The 16,296-nt window shown below is 38.5% G+C and overlaps 1 protein-coding gene across 2 annotated transcripts in view; it reads left to right on the top strand.

The window, feature by feature from the left end:
- The window catches only part of LOC126298835 (AP-3 complex subunit delta-1), a 234,114-nt gene that overhangs the window by 209,799 nt on the left and 8,019 nt on the right, over positions 1–16,296 (top strand). For both annotated transcript variants that reach the window (XM_049990312.1, XM_049990313.1), the window contains exons 21-23: positions 1,026–1,287; positions 9,010–9,133; positions 12,539–12,738. In XM_049990312.1, coding sequence (XP_049846269.1) covers positions 1,026–1,287; positions 9,010–9,133; positions 12,539–12,738 — 586 coding nt within the window. The remainder of the gene's footprint in view (positions 1–1,025; positions 1,288–9,009; positions 9,134–12,538; positions 12,739–16,296) is intronic.

Raw genomic sequence — 16,296 nt, forward strand, 5'->3', positions numbered from 1 at the left:
TTTCAACAAACGCATTTTCGCTTTCAATTACACGGATTCTTCGTGCCTTTATTAAGGGGGGGGGGGGGGGGGGGGAATGAATGGTTCCAATAGTGTATTGTACTAGAGCATGATGAAAAGTAATGCCTCCTTTTTGGTGCATGGAAATTGGAGGAGCCAAGTTGGGACTGTATGGAGGATGATCAATGACAGCGGACCAAAGGTGTCGGATTGTTGCAGATGTCACAGCACTCAGGTGGTCTGACATTGTTGTGCTGAAGGAGAGGGTCTTTCATGTGTGATAAAGTACAAAACCCAATTACAACAAATTTTAGAGTAATGATGTTGTCAATGAAGTGCAACTTACTGCTAATGAATTGTGTAGCAGGCTAAAACTGTTTATTTCAATGTATATATTAATTATGCCATGAGTTTCTTACACTGTTGTATAATTCATTTAAATAAATTCAGCTGTCTGAATTGTGACCCAGAGCAGAATGAGATAACCGTTGATATTTTCCCCTTATTTCTGAATTGACTAACACATTATGCTTAAAGGCCTGTCTTAGTCACATATGTTATACAACTCACATTGCTGGTTTTGGCTTACTGCCATCAACAGATCATTAAAAAAATTCAGATAAAAATCTCATTCATCGAATAAACTGTACACAAGAGTACACCTGTATCCATTATTATTCATCGGCGGTATTTTAATGTGAATACTTTTAATGATCTGATAATGGCAGTAAGCCGAAATCAGTAATACGAGTTGTATAGCATATGCGAAGAAAGATGGACATTTATACATAAAGTGCCAAATGTGATTGTGGACTTGTTTACACACTTCATGTCTTCAGTGGATTACCTGACACATGCTTGCGTCCATATCCCTTTTTAGGAGACAATATCTGATGTTGACAGTACAATTTTATCTACCTTCTTGTCAATGTTGCTTCTCTCTTCACTGCCCTTTGGCAGCTCGATTTTGCATTACAATTTATTAGAAATTAATATTTTCTTCTTCGATTTAATGTATGTTTCAGACCTCTTCGAGAAGATGAAACACTTGCTGTGCCACATTCTCATAGTGCCTCCAATGTATCCACTAAAAAAGATTCCAATGATCTCAGTAAAAAGAAGTCTGTCAAAACTGAAGAAGCTAAAACTGTAAAAAAGACAAAGAAGGGCTCTAAATCTGGAGTTAAGAAGAAAAAATCTGGACGTCGTCATCCCAAAGAGGCAGTGGAAGATCAGTCGACAACTGCTGACATGCTGACTCTGGATGAACACTTGGATAAGCCTCTGGTAAAAGAAAAATATTATAAATTGCTTTCCACTTAATCTTTGCCAGCACAAAATTAACATCAGTAGTTTCAGAAATATGTTTGGAAACAACAGTACTACAAAACATTACCAGTAAGTCTACTGTTTTACTGCCCATGCCAGATATGTAAACGGTGTGGGGAAAAGCTGACTTGCAATGGAGACTGATAGAGGCCAACGAAGCATTTTTTTATTACTACTTTTTGGTAGATAATAACTTAATCACAGTTTTTTGTGTACTGAGTCTGTCCACGATCTCCATTTTTTCTACTTTTGACAGTTCTGTTATGATGTGTTTTTTGCTATAAACAAAGGATTAACAAAACAGATGTATATGAAATAAACATTAGTTTGATTTTTCAGTATGAAAAAAGGCTTTATTGAAATGCAAAAATTATTGCATAATTATGTATCTGAAGGCTTATATTTCCTTTCTCTTCTCTTAAAACATCTAATATGACTTTTATCTAATTAATTATCAGTTGTTAGTCTGAGTGAAGAGGGACACTGTTGTCTCCCATCATATTGTTATTCTAATAACCCTGACACCATTTTTCCATTACTTTTGTGTCTTGACGAAAAAACTGGTATTGTTCCTCACTATCAAAACCCAAATTTTCAGGGAAAAAATTAAGGTGGCTGTCTATCATTCAAATTTTTAATAGCACGGCATCAAGTACAGTCAGTCACTCACTTTCTGAAGTAAATGGTGTTCACACATACTGCAGTGCTTTGTCAGCAGTGTAGATTGATGAAAAATGTATGTAGTTTATTAACTTAATACTGGCTCTTGAAATTTTGTGATTGGGCTTTCGTGGGATAATTGGCATCTGTCTTCAGGTGTCTGCCATTTTAGTTTATTCAAAATTTCTGTGACACACACCTGTGTGTCAGACTAGCCTGTGACCATTTGTGCTGCCATTCTTTGTCCATGTTGTGTGCCCCCAGTTAGTCTTGTTTGGTATGGGGACCACTAGAGCAATATTCTAAGATGGAACACACAACTGATTTGTAAGCAGTCACCTTTGTACAGTGACAGCAGTTTCACAGTATCCTGAAGTGTGCCAGCTACTTTAACGATGAGTAAACCTGTGCGAGTCATTTCATCTCTGTACAAATTGTTGCCCATAGGTATTTTTATGAATTCACTGATTCCAATTGTGATTCATTGATGTTGAAGCCATAGGACAAAACTTTTCTGCTCTTTGTTAAAGGTTCAATTTTTGTACATTGTAAAGAGCACAGTTTTTTATCTCTGAACATTTAAAACAAGTTGCCAGTCTTTGCACAACTTTGAAATCTTATGAAGCTCTGACTATGTATTTGTGCTGCTCTTTCTTCAGATAATATTTCATTATTGATAATTATAAAAACTGGAAAAGGCTAAGGTTTCTTATTAATATTGTCTGCCAAATGGGTAATACACATCATGAAACATCTGATAGGGTAAGTTTGAAGGTACTTGATGTGTCAATGACTCTGCTTCCAAGATAACATGTTGCATCCTCCCTAATAAGAAATCATCAGACCAACCAAAAATTAATAAATGTTGGTGTGGCACCAATCAAGTGCTTTCCAGAAATCAAGAAACATCACATCCATCCAGTACCTTGATTGCTAGCTTTCCAGCTGTTGACTGAGAAAAGTGCTAGTTGGTTTTCACATGAATGATGTTTTCGGAATCTATGCCAGTTGACTTGCGGAAAAGGGCATTCTGTAGGAGCTACCTCATTATGTTTAAGCTCATAACATTCTAAGACACAATAACAGTGGATGCCAAGAATGTTGGGCAGTAGTTTTGTTAAACACTTCTGTTACCCTTTTTGTTATTAGATGTGGGCTGTGCTTCCTTCCAATCATTTAGCAGTTTTCTGTTCAAGGGGTCTATTGTATGTTTTGGTGAATAGGATTTAAATCAGCAGCTGTAAATTCTGTATGAAATATGACAGGGATTTCATTGAGATTTGTAGTTTTGTTTAATGTTGGCGATTTTAGATGTAGCCTTCACGGGCTATGTACAACCAATAGTTCCTTTCAACATAAAATTATACATAAGACGGCCTGGTGTTGACCTGATGGAGACATTCTAAATGAAATTGGTTAAATTTGTATAAATAGCTGATGGAAGTCATCTTTGTTAAAAAACCATGGCCGTATCATACTGCAGATGTTGGGTTGTATCATCTCTTGGTCTGAGCAGACTTGAAAATGAAGTTTAAATTGCAGCATCACTGACATCCTAAGCAACCGTTTGATGTGGCAAAGGAAGTAGAAAACTTATTTGTAATCAGCCTTAAAAATTGATCCAGGCACTTGAAGAGCTACCTTACTACCTAGTGACGTTGAAACACAATGGCTTCGATTAAAGGATTCTGGGAGTACATGTGCTGATGAGAGAACTGGATGATGAAGAGCAACATAGAATGAGCAATGGATTCAAGACCGAAATTGGCATCTGATGGATGAAACCAAAATGGTAAAACAATGGCATGAACAAGCTAAAGCTCAACAATGGCTTCAATTACTTAAACAAATATACGCCATGTTAGACTATTGAGTGAAAAGTGGTTGTAGAGTCAACAAAAATCGTGGCTTGAGTGGGAAGGCAGAGAGGTGCAAAATGTTGTCTAGTCATTCTACCATATCATTCGAGAACTTAGTGGAGCCCATAGTTTTTAAGAGTTCCATAAAGGATAAAAATGGCAAGCTTCTGATCATAAAAGATGAATGAGCTACCAGATGGGTTGAATACTTCAGAGGAACTTTAAATTAGCCCAATCCATTTAATGCAGCAACTTTGAAAATGTACCATAAATGCAAGAGATAATGGTAAAAACAGGTTATATCACAGAAGCAGACAGGTGCGCAGCAATCACAACACCTTAAAACAATAAAGCAGCTCATTGGATGAAATTAAAGCTTGAATTCTTAAATATGGAGGTCCAGACTTGCTTCACCACCTTCATAAATTGTGCAATACCTGTTGACTAACAAGGCAAGTTCCAGTAGACTGAAATCACGGGATCCTTGTTAAACTACTGAAGAAAGGAAATCAAACCAAATGTACAAATTGGATAGGTATTGTGCTTCTCATGGTGCCAGGCAAAGTCTTTTGCCCCATCCTTCTAAAAAGGATACAAGAAGCATCAGATTGTCGACTAAAAGGTAAAGAGGCTGGCTTTCGAAGTGTGAAATCCTGCTTTGAACAAATATTTGTTCTGTGAAATGTAATGAAATGTGTAGAATTCAACTGTCCACTGCATCTAGACTTCATTGATAAAAGGGGGGGGGGGGCATTTGACAGTATACATCAAGAATCATTATGGAATATTGTAAGCCTGTGTGGCATTCCTGATCATTTCATTGACATTTTCAGAAGTCTTTATCTAGATTCAAGTTGCTGTATAAAAACAGAGGATGGGAACACCTGTTGGTTTAGTATTCTGACTGGTGTCAGACAAGGGAGCATTTTGTCACCATTACTTTTTATATCAGTCATAGATTTCCTAATGAGAAACATTGTGACCGACTGCAGCATGAGCATTTGAATGAGCAATCTAGTTCTGAATTTTGCTGTTGACATTGTTCTTCTGGCAGAAGCACCACAAGGTTTGCAATTAATGACTACCAAACTGGATGGAATGGCCAGTTCTGTATGAACAATAATAAATAGTGCTAAAACAAAAACAATGTGCATAACATGTGGAAATTTATCTACTCAAATTATAATGTTACAGAAGGTACTACAAGATCTTGACTGATTTCCATATCTTGGCTGTCTTATCTGTAATAATGGGATCCTAGATGCAGACATTACCACCAGAAGTGGTAAAATTTTTTGCAGTCTTCCAACGAATGTGATCCATATGGCAGTTAGACACTACAAGTATGTCCACAAAGATTCAGCTTAACTCCTGTGTCATGCTACCAGTTTTTCAAGTACACCTGCTAGACCTGGAAAATGTCAGAAAAATCACACACAATCTCAATATTTTTCACCAATGATGTTTTTGCCACGAATTTTGATGATCAGCTATTGTGACCTTGTTTCAAATGATGATGCACCAAGAAGTATTAGTCTACGCAGCTTGCATAAAATGGTTTCTGGAAGAAGAATGAAGCTTGTGGGCAGATTCTATGCATTGAGGATGGAAGAATGGCCAAATCAGCACATTTGTGGCAACCAATGAATAAATAAAAAAGTAGAGAAAGACCTCATAACAGCTGGAAATGAACTTTCACAAAGGGTCTTTGATACACAAACACGAACTGGAAAGAAGCAGAAAACATGGTAGCCGATTGAGTTGGCTGAACGGAACTTGTTACTTGCACCTAGTAGTGTAGGAACTATGAGGAGTGACTGAAAAGTTCTTGGCCTACCCATTAAACGTTAGTAGAGTCCAAATGTTTATGGCTATTTTTCAATGTAGTCCTCTTTTAGGGCCACATACTTTCACTACTGCTGCTGCAGGTCCACTATACCCTCCTGGTAGTATCTTTCTTCCTGTGTGGCAAAAAAGGCCTCTACCACAGGTATGACCTATCATCATCTGATCAGAAATGGGTTCCAGATAGATGTTTCTTGAGCTTAGGTCAGAGATAAAAGTCAAAGGGGCCCAAATTTGGCAAATAAGGTGAATGCCAAAGCAGTTCGAAGGCACAGGACTTGATGGCAGACATTGCAATAACAGATCTGTGTGTGGGCGCATTATCCTGATGAAGGAGCACTTTTTTTTTATCAACATTCCGACCTGTTTAATTTTGATGGGCTCCCTCACACACATTGGTTGAGCATCGTAATATACAAGTTCACTGTTTTGCCCTTTTTGATGTATTCAGCCAGGCTAGCATCCCTCAAATCCCAAAAAACGGAGACCATCACCTTGCCAACTGATGTGACAGACTTGAATTTCTTGGTGTGGATGAGGATAGGTCTTTCCAGCATTTCAGTTGAACTTTGGATGTGAACTGAAATTGGTGAACCCATGCTTCATCCATTGTCACAAAACATTTGAGAAACATCATAGGATCTGCCTCAAAAATGGTCAAATTTTCAATACACCTGACAGTTTTCTGATGTCAACATGTATATACTTTTTTATTGGGGGGGGGGGAGAGACTATTGACAAGAATTCTTATGCATGTCAAGTACAACTCTTACGATACGTCCAATGCGTTCCTGAGATGCACTCACACTCTCAGCAATGCAGCATTCTGTCACACTTTGGCTGTCATGATAATATCCCAGATTGCAGTGACATTTTCCTCCGTATTGGCTGTTACCAGTCTTCCACTGAAAAGTGCACCCTGGACAGAGGTTTTGCCCCCCTTGAATTCGACCACCCATTTTTTCATAGTGGAACAGTTTGGGGAATTCTTCCCAGTAACGGGACTCCTTCCCTATTGTTTCCATCATGTCATTATGGATCTGCTGTGCACTCGTGCCCATTTTCAGTACGTATTTGCTATCCGCACACTTGCCCCCTCAATACAATTTTCAAAATGTATACATCTTGGACACTTCAAACTCCAATGTATGAAACAAAAAGAGACATTAATACACTACTGGCCCTTAAAATTGCTACACCATGAAAATGACGTGCTACAGACGCGAAATTTAACTGACAGGAAGAAGATGCTGTGATATGCAAATGATTAGCTTTTCAGAGCATTCACATAAGGTTGGCGCCGGTGGTGACACGTACAACGTGCTGACATGAGGAAAGTTTCCAACCGATTTCTCATACACAAACGGCAGTTGACCGGTGTTGCCTGGTGAAATGTTGTTATGATGCCTCGTGTAAGAAGGAGAAATGCATACCATCACGTTTCTGACTTTGATAAAGGTCGGATTGTAGCCTATCGCGATTGCGGTTTATCGTATCGCGGCATTGCTGCTTGCGTTGGTCGAGATCCAATGACTGTTAGCAGAATATGGATTCGGTGTGTTCAGGAGGGTAATACGGAATGCCGTGCTAGATCCCAACGGCTTCGTATCACTAGCAGTCGAGATGACAGGCATCTTATCCTCATGGCTGTAACGGATCGTGCAGCCACGTCTCGATCCCTGAGTCAACAGATGGGGACGTTTGCAAGACAACAACCATCTGCATGAACAATTAGACAACGTTTGAAGCAGCATGGACTATCAGCTTGGAGACCATGGCTGCGGTTACCCTTGATGCTGCATCAAGGACAGGAGCGCCTGTGATGGTGTACTCGACAACGAATCTGGGTGCACAAATGGCAAAACTTGGAGATACTAGAACTTGAGTAACATTTGGTACCTTTTGCACAAGGCTGAGGGCAGTTGTACCTATACACCCATTTGAAGCAACTTCCAACCACTTTATAAGTCGTTGCAAATACTGTGCCCAAGAACAGCATTCTGACTGGTGCAATTACTGTTTTAATTTCAGCATAGTAATTACAGTAAAACTACGTTCACCTTAAGGTCTGAAGCTACGTCGTCCAAAAAAATGGTTTGTGTAAATAATGAGAGAAAAATTGAGTTAAAACATATCGAGTCTCCAAAGTTAACTTTGTATTTTGATGTCAGGATCATAGATTTCTGATATAATGGTCACACCTCTTGACTTTATAGTAACTTCCCTTAATAAATGTGATCAGTTTCTGTTGTATATAGCTGTGTGTTCTTCCTAATATGAATTTCTCCTTTCCATTTAGAAAATGCCCCAACCTCACTAGTGATTTTTTTCATCATGCCTTTCTAATTAGATACTGGAAAGCTATTTTCAAATAAAGATACAACACTGTCATAAAATATGCTAACCTCTTTCATATTATTTTGAAAATCTTATGTTCCGAAGTAATTAAGTGTTCCAACTTGTTGCCATTGTTTGGAGTTCCAGTACAGTATGGCAGTAGATCCTTGACCGAACCATTTGTGCAGTGTGTGTGAATCACCAACCAAGATTCAGACAATTACATTAATGGGAAGGCCAGAGAGGAATCAATATCTGTTGGGCAAAATAGAATATGCACAGTTTGTAGCCACTTGGAACATCTATAATACTGCAGAGTACAAGATGATCAAACCAGGCATGTGTCTAATATGATGATTTTGGGTAATAGATTCTGATATGCCCATCTTTAATGTTTCTCTCTCTCTGTCAGCCATCACAGTAGTTAAAATAGAGGGCTATTTCATGGGAATTTTTTTTTATTTACTCAGATTTCATTGCCTGTATTGATAAGCATATTGCTATCAGATTGCTTTGATTTGGTTATTTGTGAAAAGATGTAGGTGTATACAAGCCATGGCACAGCTTAGGTGCATGAAAACATAGAGCAGATAATAATACTGACATCCTCTAACAGTGCTCCAGCATTGCATCATTATTGGAAACAGATTTCACTGCAGCATGATGAAAATTCTTTCATCCTATGCTAACATGTTTACATCTCTTCAGCACATATGTTCAAAACTCATATTTGTATGACAGTAAATGACCTGACATATCTAAGTCAATGCTTTGTGATGCCACAATGTAACAAGTTTCATCACATTTAACACTTCTGTAGGGTGTGTGTGTGTGTGTGTGTGTGTGTGTGTGTGTGTGTGTGTGTGTGTGTGTGTGTGTTCCTTATGGAAATATCATTGAAAGCTGGGTAGTGGCTGAAATTAATGCTGCTGCGTATGGGAATATTCCAGTTACAATGCGGTGATTCTGTGTTTTCCAGGTTGAACCATTTACTACCAACCCAACATCTGGGCTTCTCTTAGAAAGTGAAGGAAAACTAATAACAACTGAGGCAAATGGAAAAGAACCAAGTACTAAAAAAGAAAAAAAGAAAACAAAAGATGGTAACTACTGTTCTGTTAATTTTGCACTTTACTTGTTTGTGATTACAATTAAATCACCTTTACCACTTGTTCTTCATTGAAATGAGCCCTGATATATACACGGTCAAGTCATGTTAATACGACCACTGCCTGTGTTAGAGTTCATGGACAGCAGGTAGCAGCACTAGCAGTGCAGGGTAAGGTGTTGGGGATATGCGGAAGACCTTGCAGTCATTCTCATAATGCAGAAGCTGAGCGATCTGTATGATGTCCAAGGGGCATGATCTTTGGGCCAAGTGTGGAATCATTTCTAAAGCAGCTAAGTTTGTAAACTGTTTGCACGCCACCCTGCTTAAAAGCAAAAATGTTTTGACTACCAATATTAATTGTGAAAGCTTAGCTTTTCTTGTAGCTGCACTGTATGTGTATTTACTTAAACCATTAACTTTTCCTATTTGTGTGTTTGCACTACTTAACAATGATGTTGCTACTGGCTGACTACATCACACATCCTATGCTGTAATATCTTCTGTCATTGGCTGGTGAGATCACGTGACATGAGTTATGATTGGCTAACAAAAGTGTATCACAATTTTGATTTCCGTGCTTCAGAAGCTACTGTGCTGTATTTGGTGGAATTAGTGTTTATGCTTTCATAATATGAAAATGTGCAGTGTGAATGTTGCCACACATCAGAGATCTTTCCAGAATCAGTTACTTTTTGCCTAGCTTCCTAAAGTACCACTAAGTTGTAAGTATGCCAGGGTATAAAACATTCACCATTCATAGGGTTGATAAGTTTTACAGCTCCAAGGGAAAGTGTATTGTCACTTAATGTGGGGAAAATGTACTTTCACCAGGGACATAGTCTGTTTTCACCCAAAAAAAGTGTATTTTTAACTGGGAAAAATATAGGAATTTCTTTATTCTTATCTGCATATACACCCTGAACAAGGAAAAAGATAGGAGTCACAGAAATTTCACAAGTTACAGTGGTGAGGCTGTTGTGTATTTCCACAACGTAATTGACAGCAAGTGGCAGCAAAGTACATGTCATGTTTATGTATGTTTTCACTTTAAAGCCACAGAAAAAGAAACCTAAAAAGGAAAGGTTCATACTGATAAAAAGTGAAATAAAACTAAAGAAACAAGCTTTCATCTATGTTTCACTAACTTTCATTATACATCAGGTCCAATGCCACTTCCTTGTGTTACTATGTTTTAAAAGGGTTTTGCTTTTGAAACAGTGCAACATTGAAAAATGGGAGTCGGGAGCTGAAACCTAGCTTAAGTGTATACCAGTTTGTGAAACATCTGCCAAACATGACACATTCGAAGAGACACTTTAGTGTGCATGAAACATGTTTTGTTGAGTAGGGGTCTTGAATGTTGGCGTCTGACTCCATGTTCTATGCATTTGGCACACATTGAGGAGCAGTGAAACAGAATGACACAATAAACACATTTGTACAACTTCACACATGATCAGATCATTGGCAAATAAGAGGCTGGTCAAAGTTTGAGATAAGAGCTAAATGTTGCTTTGCCAAAATTCAGTTGGAGAGAGGGTTACATGGGAGAGAGGAAATATTCAGCAGCAGTGCAAATGAAGTCAAATACATGCTACAGCCCAACACTGGGATTGTTAGCTTAAGGATCTAAAGATGTCCAACCAGCACAGAGCCTGCTGTGATTAGAGGACCCCATAGCAGCCTTTGCATCTCACACCTCCTGTCAGACTGTGTATAATTGCTTTTGAGAGGTTGCTCTCTATGTGTGACAATCCGTCGCAGAAGCACCATTTGGTTTGGCAGATGTGGTGTCTTGCTCACCATGAATAGTTCCAGGAAAGATAGAATACTCTCTTTTTAATGGATGACATGTCACAACTGTGCCAGTATTGTGTAAAGGGACCAATGTTCTCATCTGAGGCAGCATAATCCCAAGAGCACATAAGCCAGTGCCAGAGTTTCCAAGTGTGCTGTGACATTTGCGATCAGTAGGGATGTTTTCTAAGCACATCTTTTTCATGTTGCATGTATGCTTACATTTCATTATTATGCCTGATAATGCCAGACCACAATGGCCTAGTGGAAGAGTTACCTGCAACACTAAAATAAGATATTTAGTGTGTCCTGCAAGCTGACTGAACTTATGTCTGATTGAATGTGCGTATAACACTCTTTAAGACTAAGGCCATAGCAGGGTCACTTCAGTTCATCACTATCCTCAAGTTGCCTCTTTCCAGTAGTGGAAAATGTTACTGCAAGCTATGCTTGAGAACAGATTCCCCAGAACCAGAAATCATTGTGTATTATGTACTGCCATGTGGGGACAACACATTTCGACGTTATACAGTGTGTCACATGAGGAATGGTCAATATTCAAGCATATGACAGGAACGATCATTTGAAGCAAAAAAGGTCTAATAAACATTGGCCCTAAAATGCATACCTTAATAGCTATGAGCACTTGTTTGTGTTCACTACAGTGAAACACATCTCTTCTAATGAACAGGTACTCGTAACTATTAAGGCTTTAAAATGAGCCCATGTTTACTAGACAATTTTTTCATATGTTGGTCCATACTACCTCCTACCAAAATGTGGAAAGCAAATAGCTTGCCATAGAAGACATTTTTTCACAGTATTGAAGATGAAGTAGTTGTCATAGTGCTTAACATATGGATTTTAGAGCCCACATTCATTATACACTTTTACTTTGACTTATCGTTCCTGTCATCTTGCGGATTACTGACCATTCTCCCCCGAACACCCTGCATGTGCCGCCATTGGAGGGACACCACAAATGTTAAGTTCCATTTGCGATCCACAAAAGATTTGTTGATTGTATCTATTACACTGTCATCTATGGATATTTTTATATACATGTCCTTGCTATGCCTTATATTGTTTTGTAGCTTTCAAAGATGATTTGCCTTATGTACATAAGTGATAATGTTTCATCAATAACTGATAGTCTGCACCATTGGAATCAAAATTGGCAGTATTTAATGTTCACATTACATGAGAAGTCATTTAATAGTATACACATTTACGTTGCACCTCTAATCATAAGTTGGCAATGTAACATACTCAAATGGGTCAGACATATATTTAGTTTTTGCGAAGTAATCAGTTCTTACTGACAAGTTAAGACAGAAAATAGTTGTCTTGCCTCAGTTATATTCCACCAACACTAAAGATTTTATAGGCAGCACAGGGAAACAACATACACATGTACTAGCCATGTCAATGGGCTTGAGTAAGCACTGTGAATGGGTTTTCTCAGGAGACTGTTGTGTGCACTCCAAACTGATACTTACATTAAAAATGTTAAGTAAGTTATTGCAGTAATCCAGAATATAGCATGTATTTTATAAACATCGCTACTGAAGTCTTGTAGTTTAATTGATGTCTGTTGCAGGGAAAAAATCGAAGAGGAAAGTCATCTCAAAGCTAAAAGAGGGCTATGAAGAAGCATCAGGAATATCAACTCCATCAAAAGAAGTTGTGACTGAGCAGTCTAGTACTGCAATCACAGGAGGGGCAGGGACAGAAATATACCCTCTATTCTCCTGCTTACCATCATCCTCCAGACTGGCTAGAGACAACTTAGTGGAAATGGTCAGTATAATGAGTTAGTACCAGTAGGAACCACATTCTGTTCAAAGGTGCCCTATTACAAAGATTCTTCCATTCCCATATTTATGTGCACTTTCTTTCTGTTCGTAAATAGTGCTGCTGGAAAATAGTGCTTAGAAACATAACCATGTCCAGACAAAATAAATTTATTATAACTCTGTTTATCCAACAGTACTTCAGTATGAAAATTGGCCGAGGCTCAAGCTCAACACCAATGGCATTCTTGCATGTTGTTATATCACTGAAATATTCTGGGGGGGGGGGGGGGGGGCGGCAAGACTGACAAATTGTTTCTATGTGTATCTGGAGTTTTGACTTGTTGACTGATTGAGCACATTCCACACCTCTCTGGTGCTAATATCTAGTATGTTGGTTGAATGTGCAGATCCTTGTAGTCTTAGTGGGAAATTGTTTGAGTAACCATGAAAAATGTTGGAAGGAAGAATAAAATGTTAGTGCGTCATGAATGTCAGTCACTGAAGATGGATCACAATTTTGGCTTGATAAGCATAGGGCATAGCCATATTAAAGATCCAGCTAGCATTTGCCTGGTATCATTCAGGGTGTTGCTACTTACCTGTATATAACAGAATTATCTATAAACAGCCTATATATAATGATTATAATTACAGTTCCAGTTTCAAAACGATGTGAAAAGGAAAAACCACTGCTCTGAATGACATCAAATTTTAATGGAACACTATTTGGGGGGGGGGGGGGGGGGGGGAGGAGCACTGTAAGTGGAAGAATATACAAAATAAGATAAAGGATACAAAACTGTTCCTCAGTTTGTGTCCAAGATCAAAGCATGACAGTCTCCATGCACGATCACATGCTGCTGGTACGCTCTTTTACAAGAATAATGACTGTGTGCCAGTAGCTCTGCAGAAATTTTGGGCAGTCAGTGGTGTGAAAACAGGCATTGATCTGATGTCTGCCAAAGTCTGAAGAAAATTATTAGCTTTTCAAATGCACTGTGGCAGGGGGAGAAAACAGTTGATCCAGTGTCAGTAGATGATCCAGTGTCAGTAGACGATGTGGCCACAACATTGCAGGAGGGGACGAGTGGTGGTGTGTAAACATGCAGTGCTTAGAGCATTGCACGAACTTTGGACATGCCTGTGAGCACAGTGTATAAAGTTCTACAAAACATCCTGAACTGTTATCCGCACAACATTACTGTTGTTCAGAATTTGCTTCATGCTGATTTGCCAGTAAGACAAAGACCTCTCATGGAGGTGTACAATGAATGGCCATGGAACATTCTGTGGGCAGATGAAAACCATTTACATGTCAATACACAGAATTTCAGAATATGGGAAATGGAAAATCTCCTCACACGTTAACCGGTACTGCTTCATTCTGCAAAGGTAAGTGTGTTGTGTGGGTTGACAGCATTGTTTATTGCAGGGCCATACTTTTTAGAGAAGATGGATCCTGTGAGCCTTGGTACATGTACTGTCATTGGTGAATGCTGCAAGTGTGTTTCATGCACCAACATCTTTCTAACCCTTTGACAGCATGGATATGTGGGTAGTATCACTTTTATGCAAGGTTGCACTCTGCACATTGCACAGTCAGTAAAGCAGCTGCTGCGAAGACATTTTGGAAATTCTACAATTATCAGCCATCATTTCCCTGCAGCCTGGTTGTCTGGATCACCTGATTTTAATATGTGTGACATTTGGCTGTGGGGTTAACTGAAAGATGCCACGTTCAGTGCTCCAACTACAAAAGTAGCTGAATTGAAGGTACAAATTGCACAACGCATTCTGAACATGACCACTGAGACTCTTCAATCTGTTGTGGAACATTCAGTTTTTCGATTTCTACTTGCGGCAGAAAACAGTAGACAGCGTACTGAACTTTTCTTGCGCCAGTGTCATGACAATTAAAAACTGATGTCACTGTTGTTTTTTTATGTGGTTTTTGGCCTCAGGACAATAAAAACTGATTTTTCCTTCCAGTGTCATATGACCTTGCCATGGTGGATGGGCTTAACTAACTAACAGTGCCACCAGTGTTGAGTGACAAACTTGTGTGGTCATGGACATGACATTGCATTGCATTAGTTTAATGTACAACTCTCACCATAGCTGTTGTATTGCCATTCATCTGTCATTTGTAGCCAAACCCATTAATGTTATGCCATGTTATGGAAAAATTATCATGTTTGGGTTTTTTTTCATAACTTTTCTTCCTTTCTCAATAAGATTCCATTCAAACAAGTAAACATTAATGGGCCCTACAACACTCCCTTGGTGTCCTCCCACAGTTACTTCAACATCTGATGATTTTGTCCCTGCAAGAACGGAATGTTAGCTACGAATTCCTGAATTCAGTCACAGATCTGGTCCAGTACTTGGTTAAAGTGCTGTTCACTAAGTGACGGTGCACAATTGTATTGAATGCCTTCTGGAAGTCAAACAACATAAAAGACGGGTTTTGCGAGATCTCTGATTGTGGAATCCACATTAATGTTCAGAGAGAAGGTCTTCATTCTACAAAAATATCATAATGCTTAAATGTAGAACATGTTGACAGGTGTCTTATTTAGTCCAGATGTCTTTCCAGTGTTAAGCGATTTTAGTTGATTACTTTAGCCCATGGTAATTTACTTCAATATCTGTCATTTCAGCACTCACACAATGATTGAAAACAGTGATACAATTTTGGTAGAACAAATTCAGTATTTTGATATTACCTTTATCATCATAATCATGTTCTGATATGAACGTGATAAGTGAGCAACTGTAAAGATGATTTTGAACCATTTACTGGCTTTACATGACATTAAAACTGCTTGAGATGTTTAATCTGATTGGTCAGTAAAATTTTCCTTCCAAATTCACTGAATAGTTCACCCATTGCTGTCATTTGGTATGTTTTTGCATTGACGTCATTTTAAATCTGTAATGTTCTCTTTTCTTTTGTTGCAGCTTTCTAACATTATTTATGGTACCAAGCAACAATACTTTCCCATGTTTTTAACATCCTTTCAAACACCTGCACTTATTGATTTTATAACAGTTTCAAAGCCACTGATTCCCTGTACACAAAAAATCTTATTATAACATATGATCACAAGTTATATGTTCTCAAAAATGATATTAGTATAGGGGGAAGTATCATTATTAAAGGCAGCTGTCACTTGCCTAATTTTATCTGTATGAGCACTGTGGGATAGATACTAAGGTGTTTCAGATATATTTATAATTTTTGGCTTGAAGAACAGTTCTGAATTAATCTAAGCAGGTTCTCTCGAGATGTACAGTGTCTTTCTTCAGTGTCCTCCAGGTAGGAGTTGTCAACATTTTTTTATACCCTATTTCCATTCATTAAAGCCTGTGGTCATTCACGACACCCTTCTTTGTACAAACATGATGCCCCCTGTTAGTCTGACCTGAAGTGGATCCCATCCACTCGAGTGTTAAAAAAAAAAAAACAGTACTACTATCTACTACATTATTAAGGTATTTCCTGAAAAAGCAGTGGTTCTGTTACACTCCCCTCAAGCATACTAGATATTACTTCATTGTC

The sequence above is a fragment of the Schistocerca gregaria genome, chromosome X, assembly GCF_023897955.1.
Source record: "Schistocerca gregaria isolate iqSchGreg1 chromosome X, iqSchGreg1.2, whole genome shotgun sequence".
NCBI classification, from domain to species: Eukaryota; Metazoa; Arthropoda; class Insecta; order Orthoptera; family Acrididae; genus Schistocerca; species Schistocerca gregaria.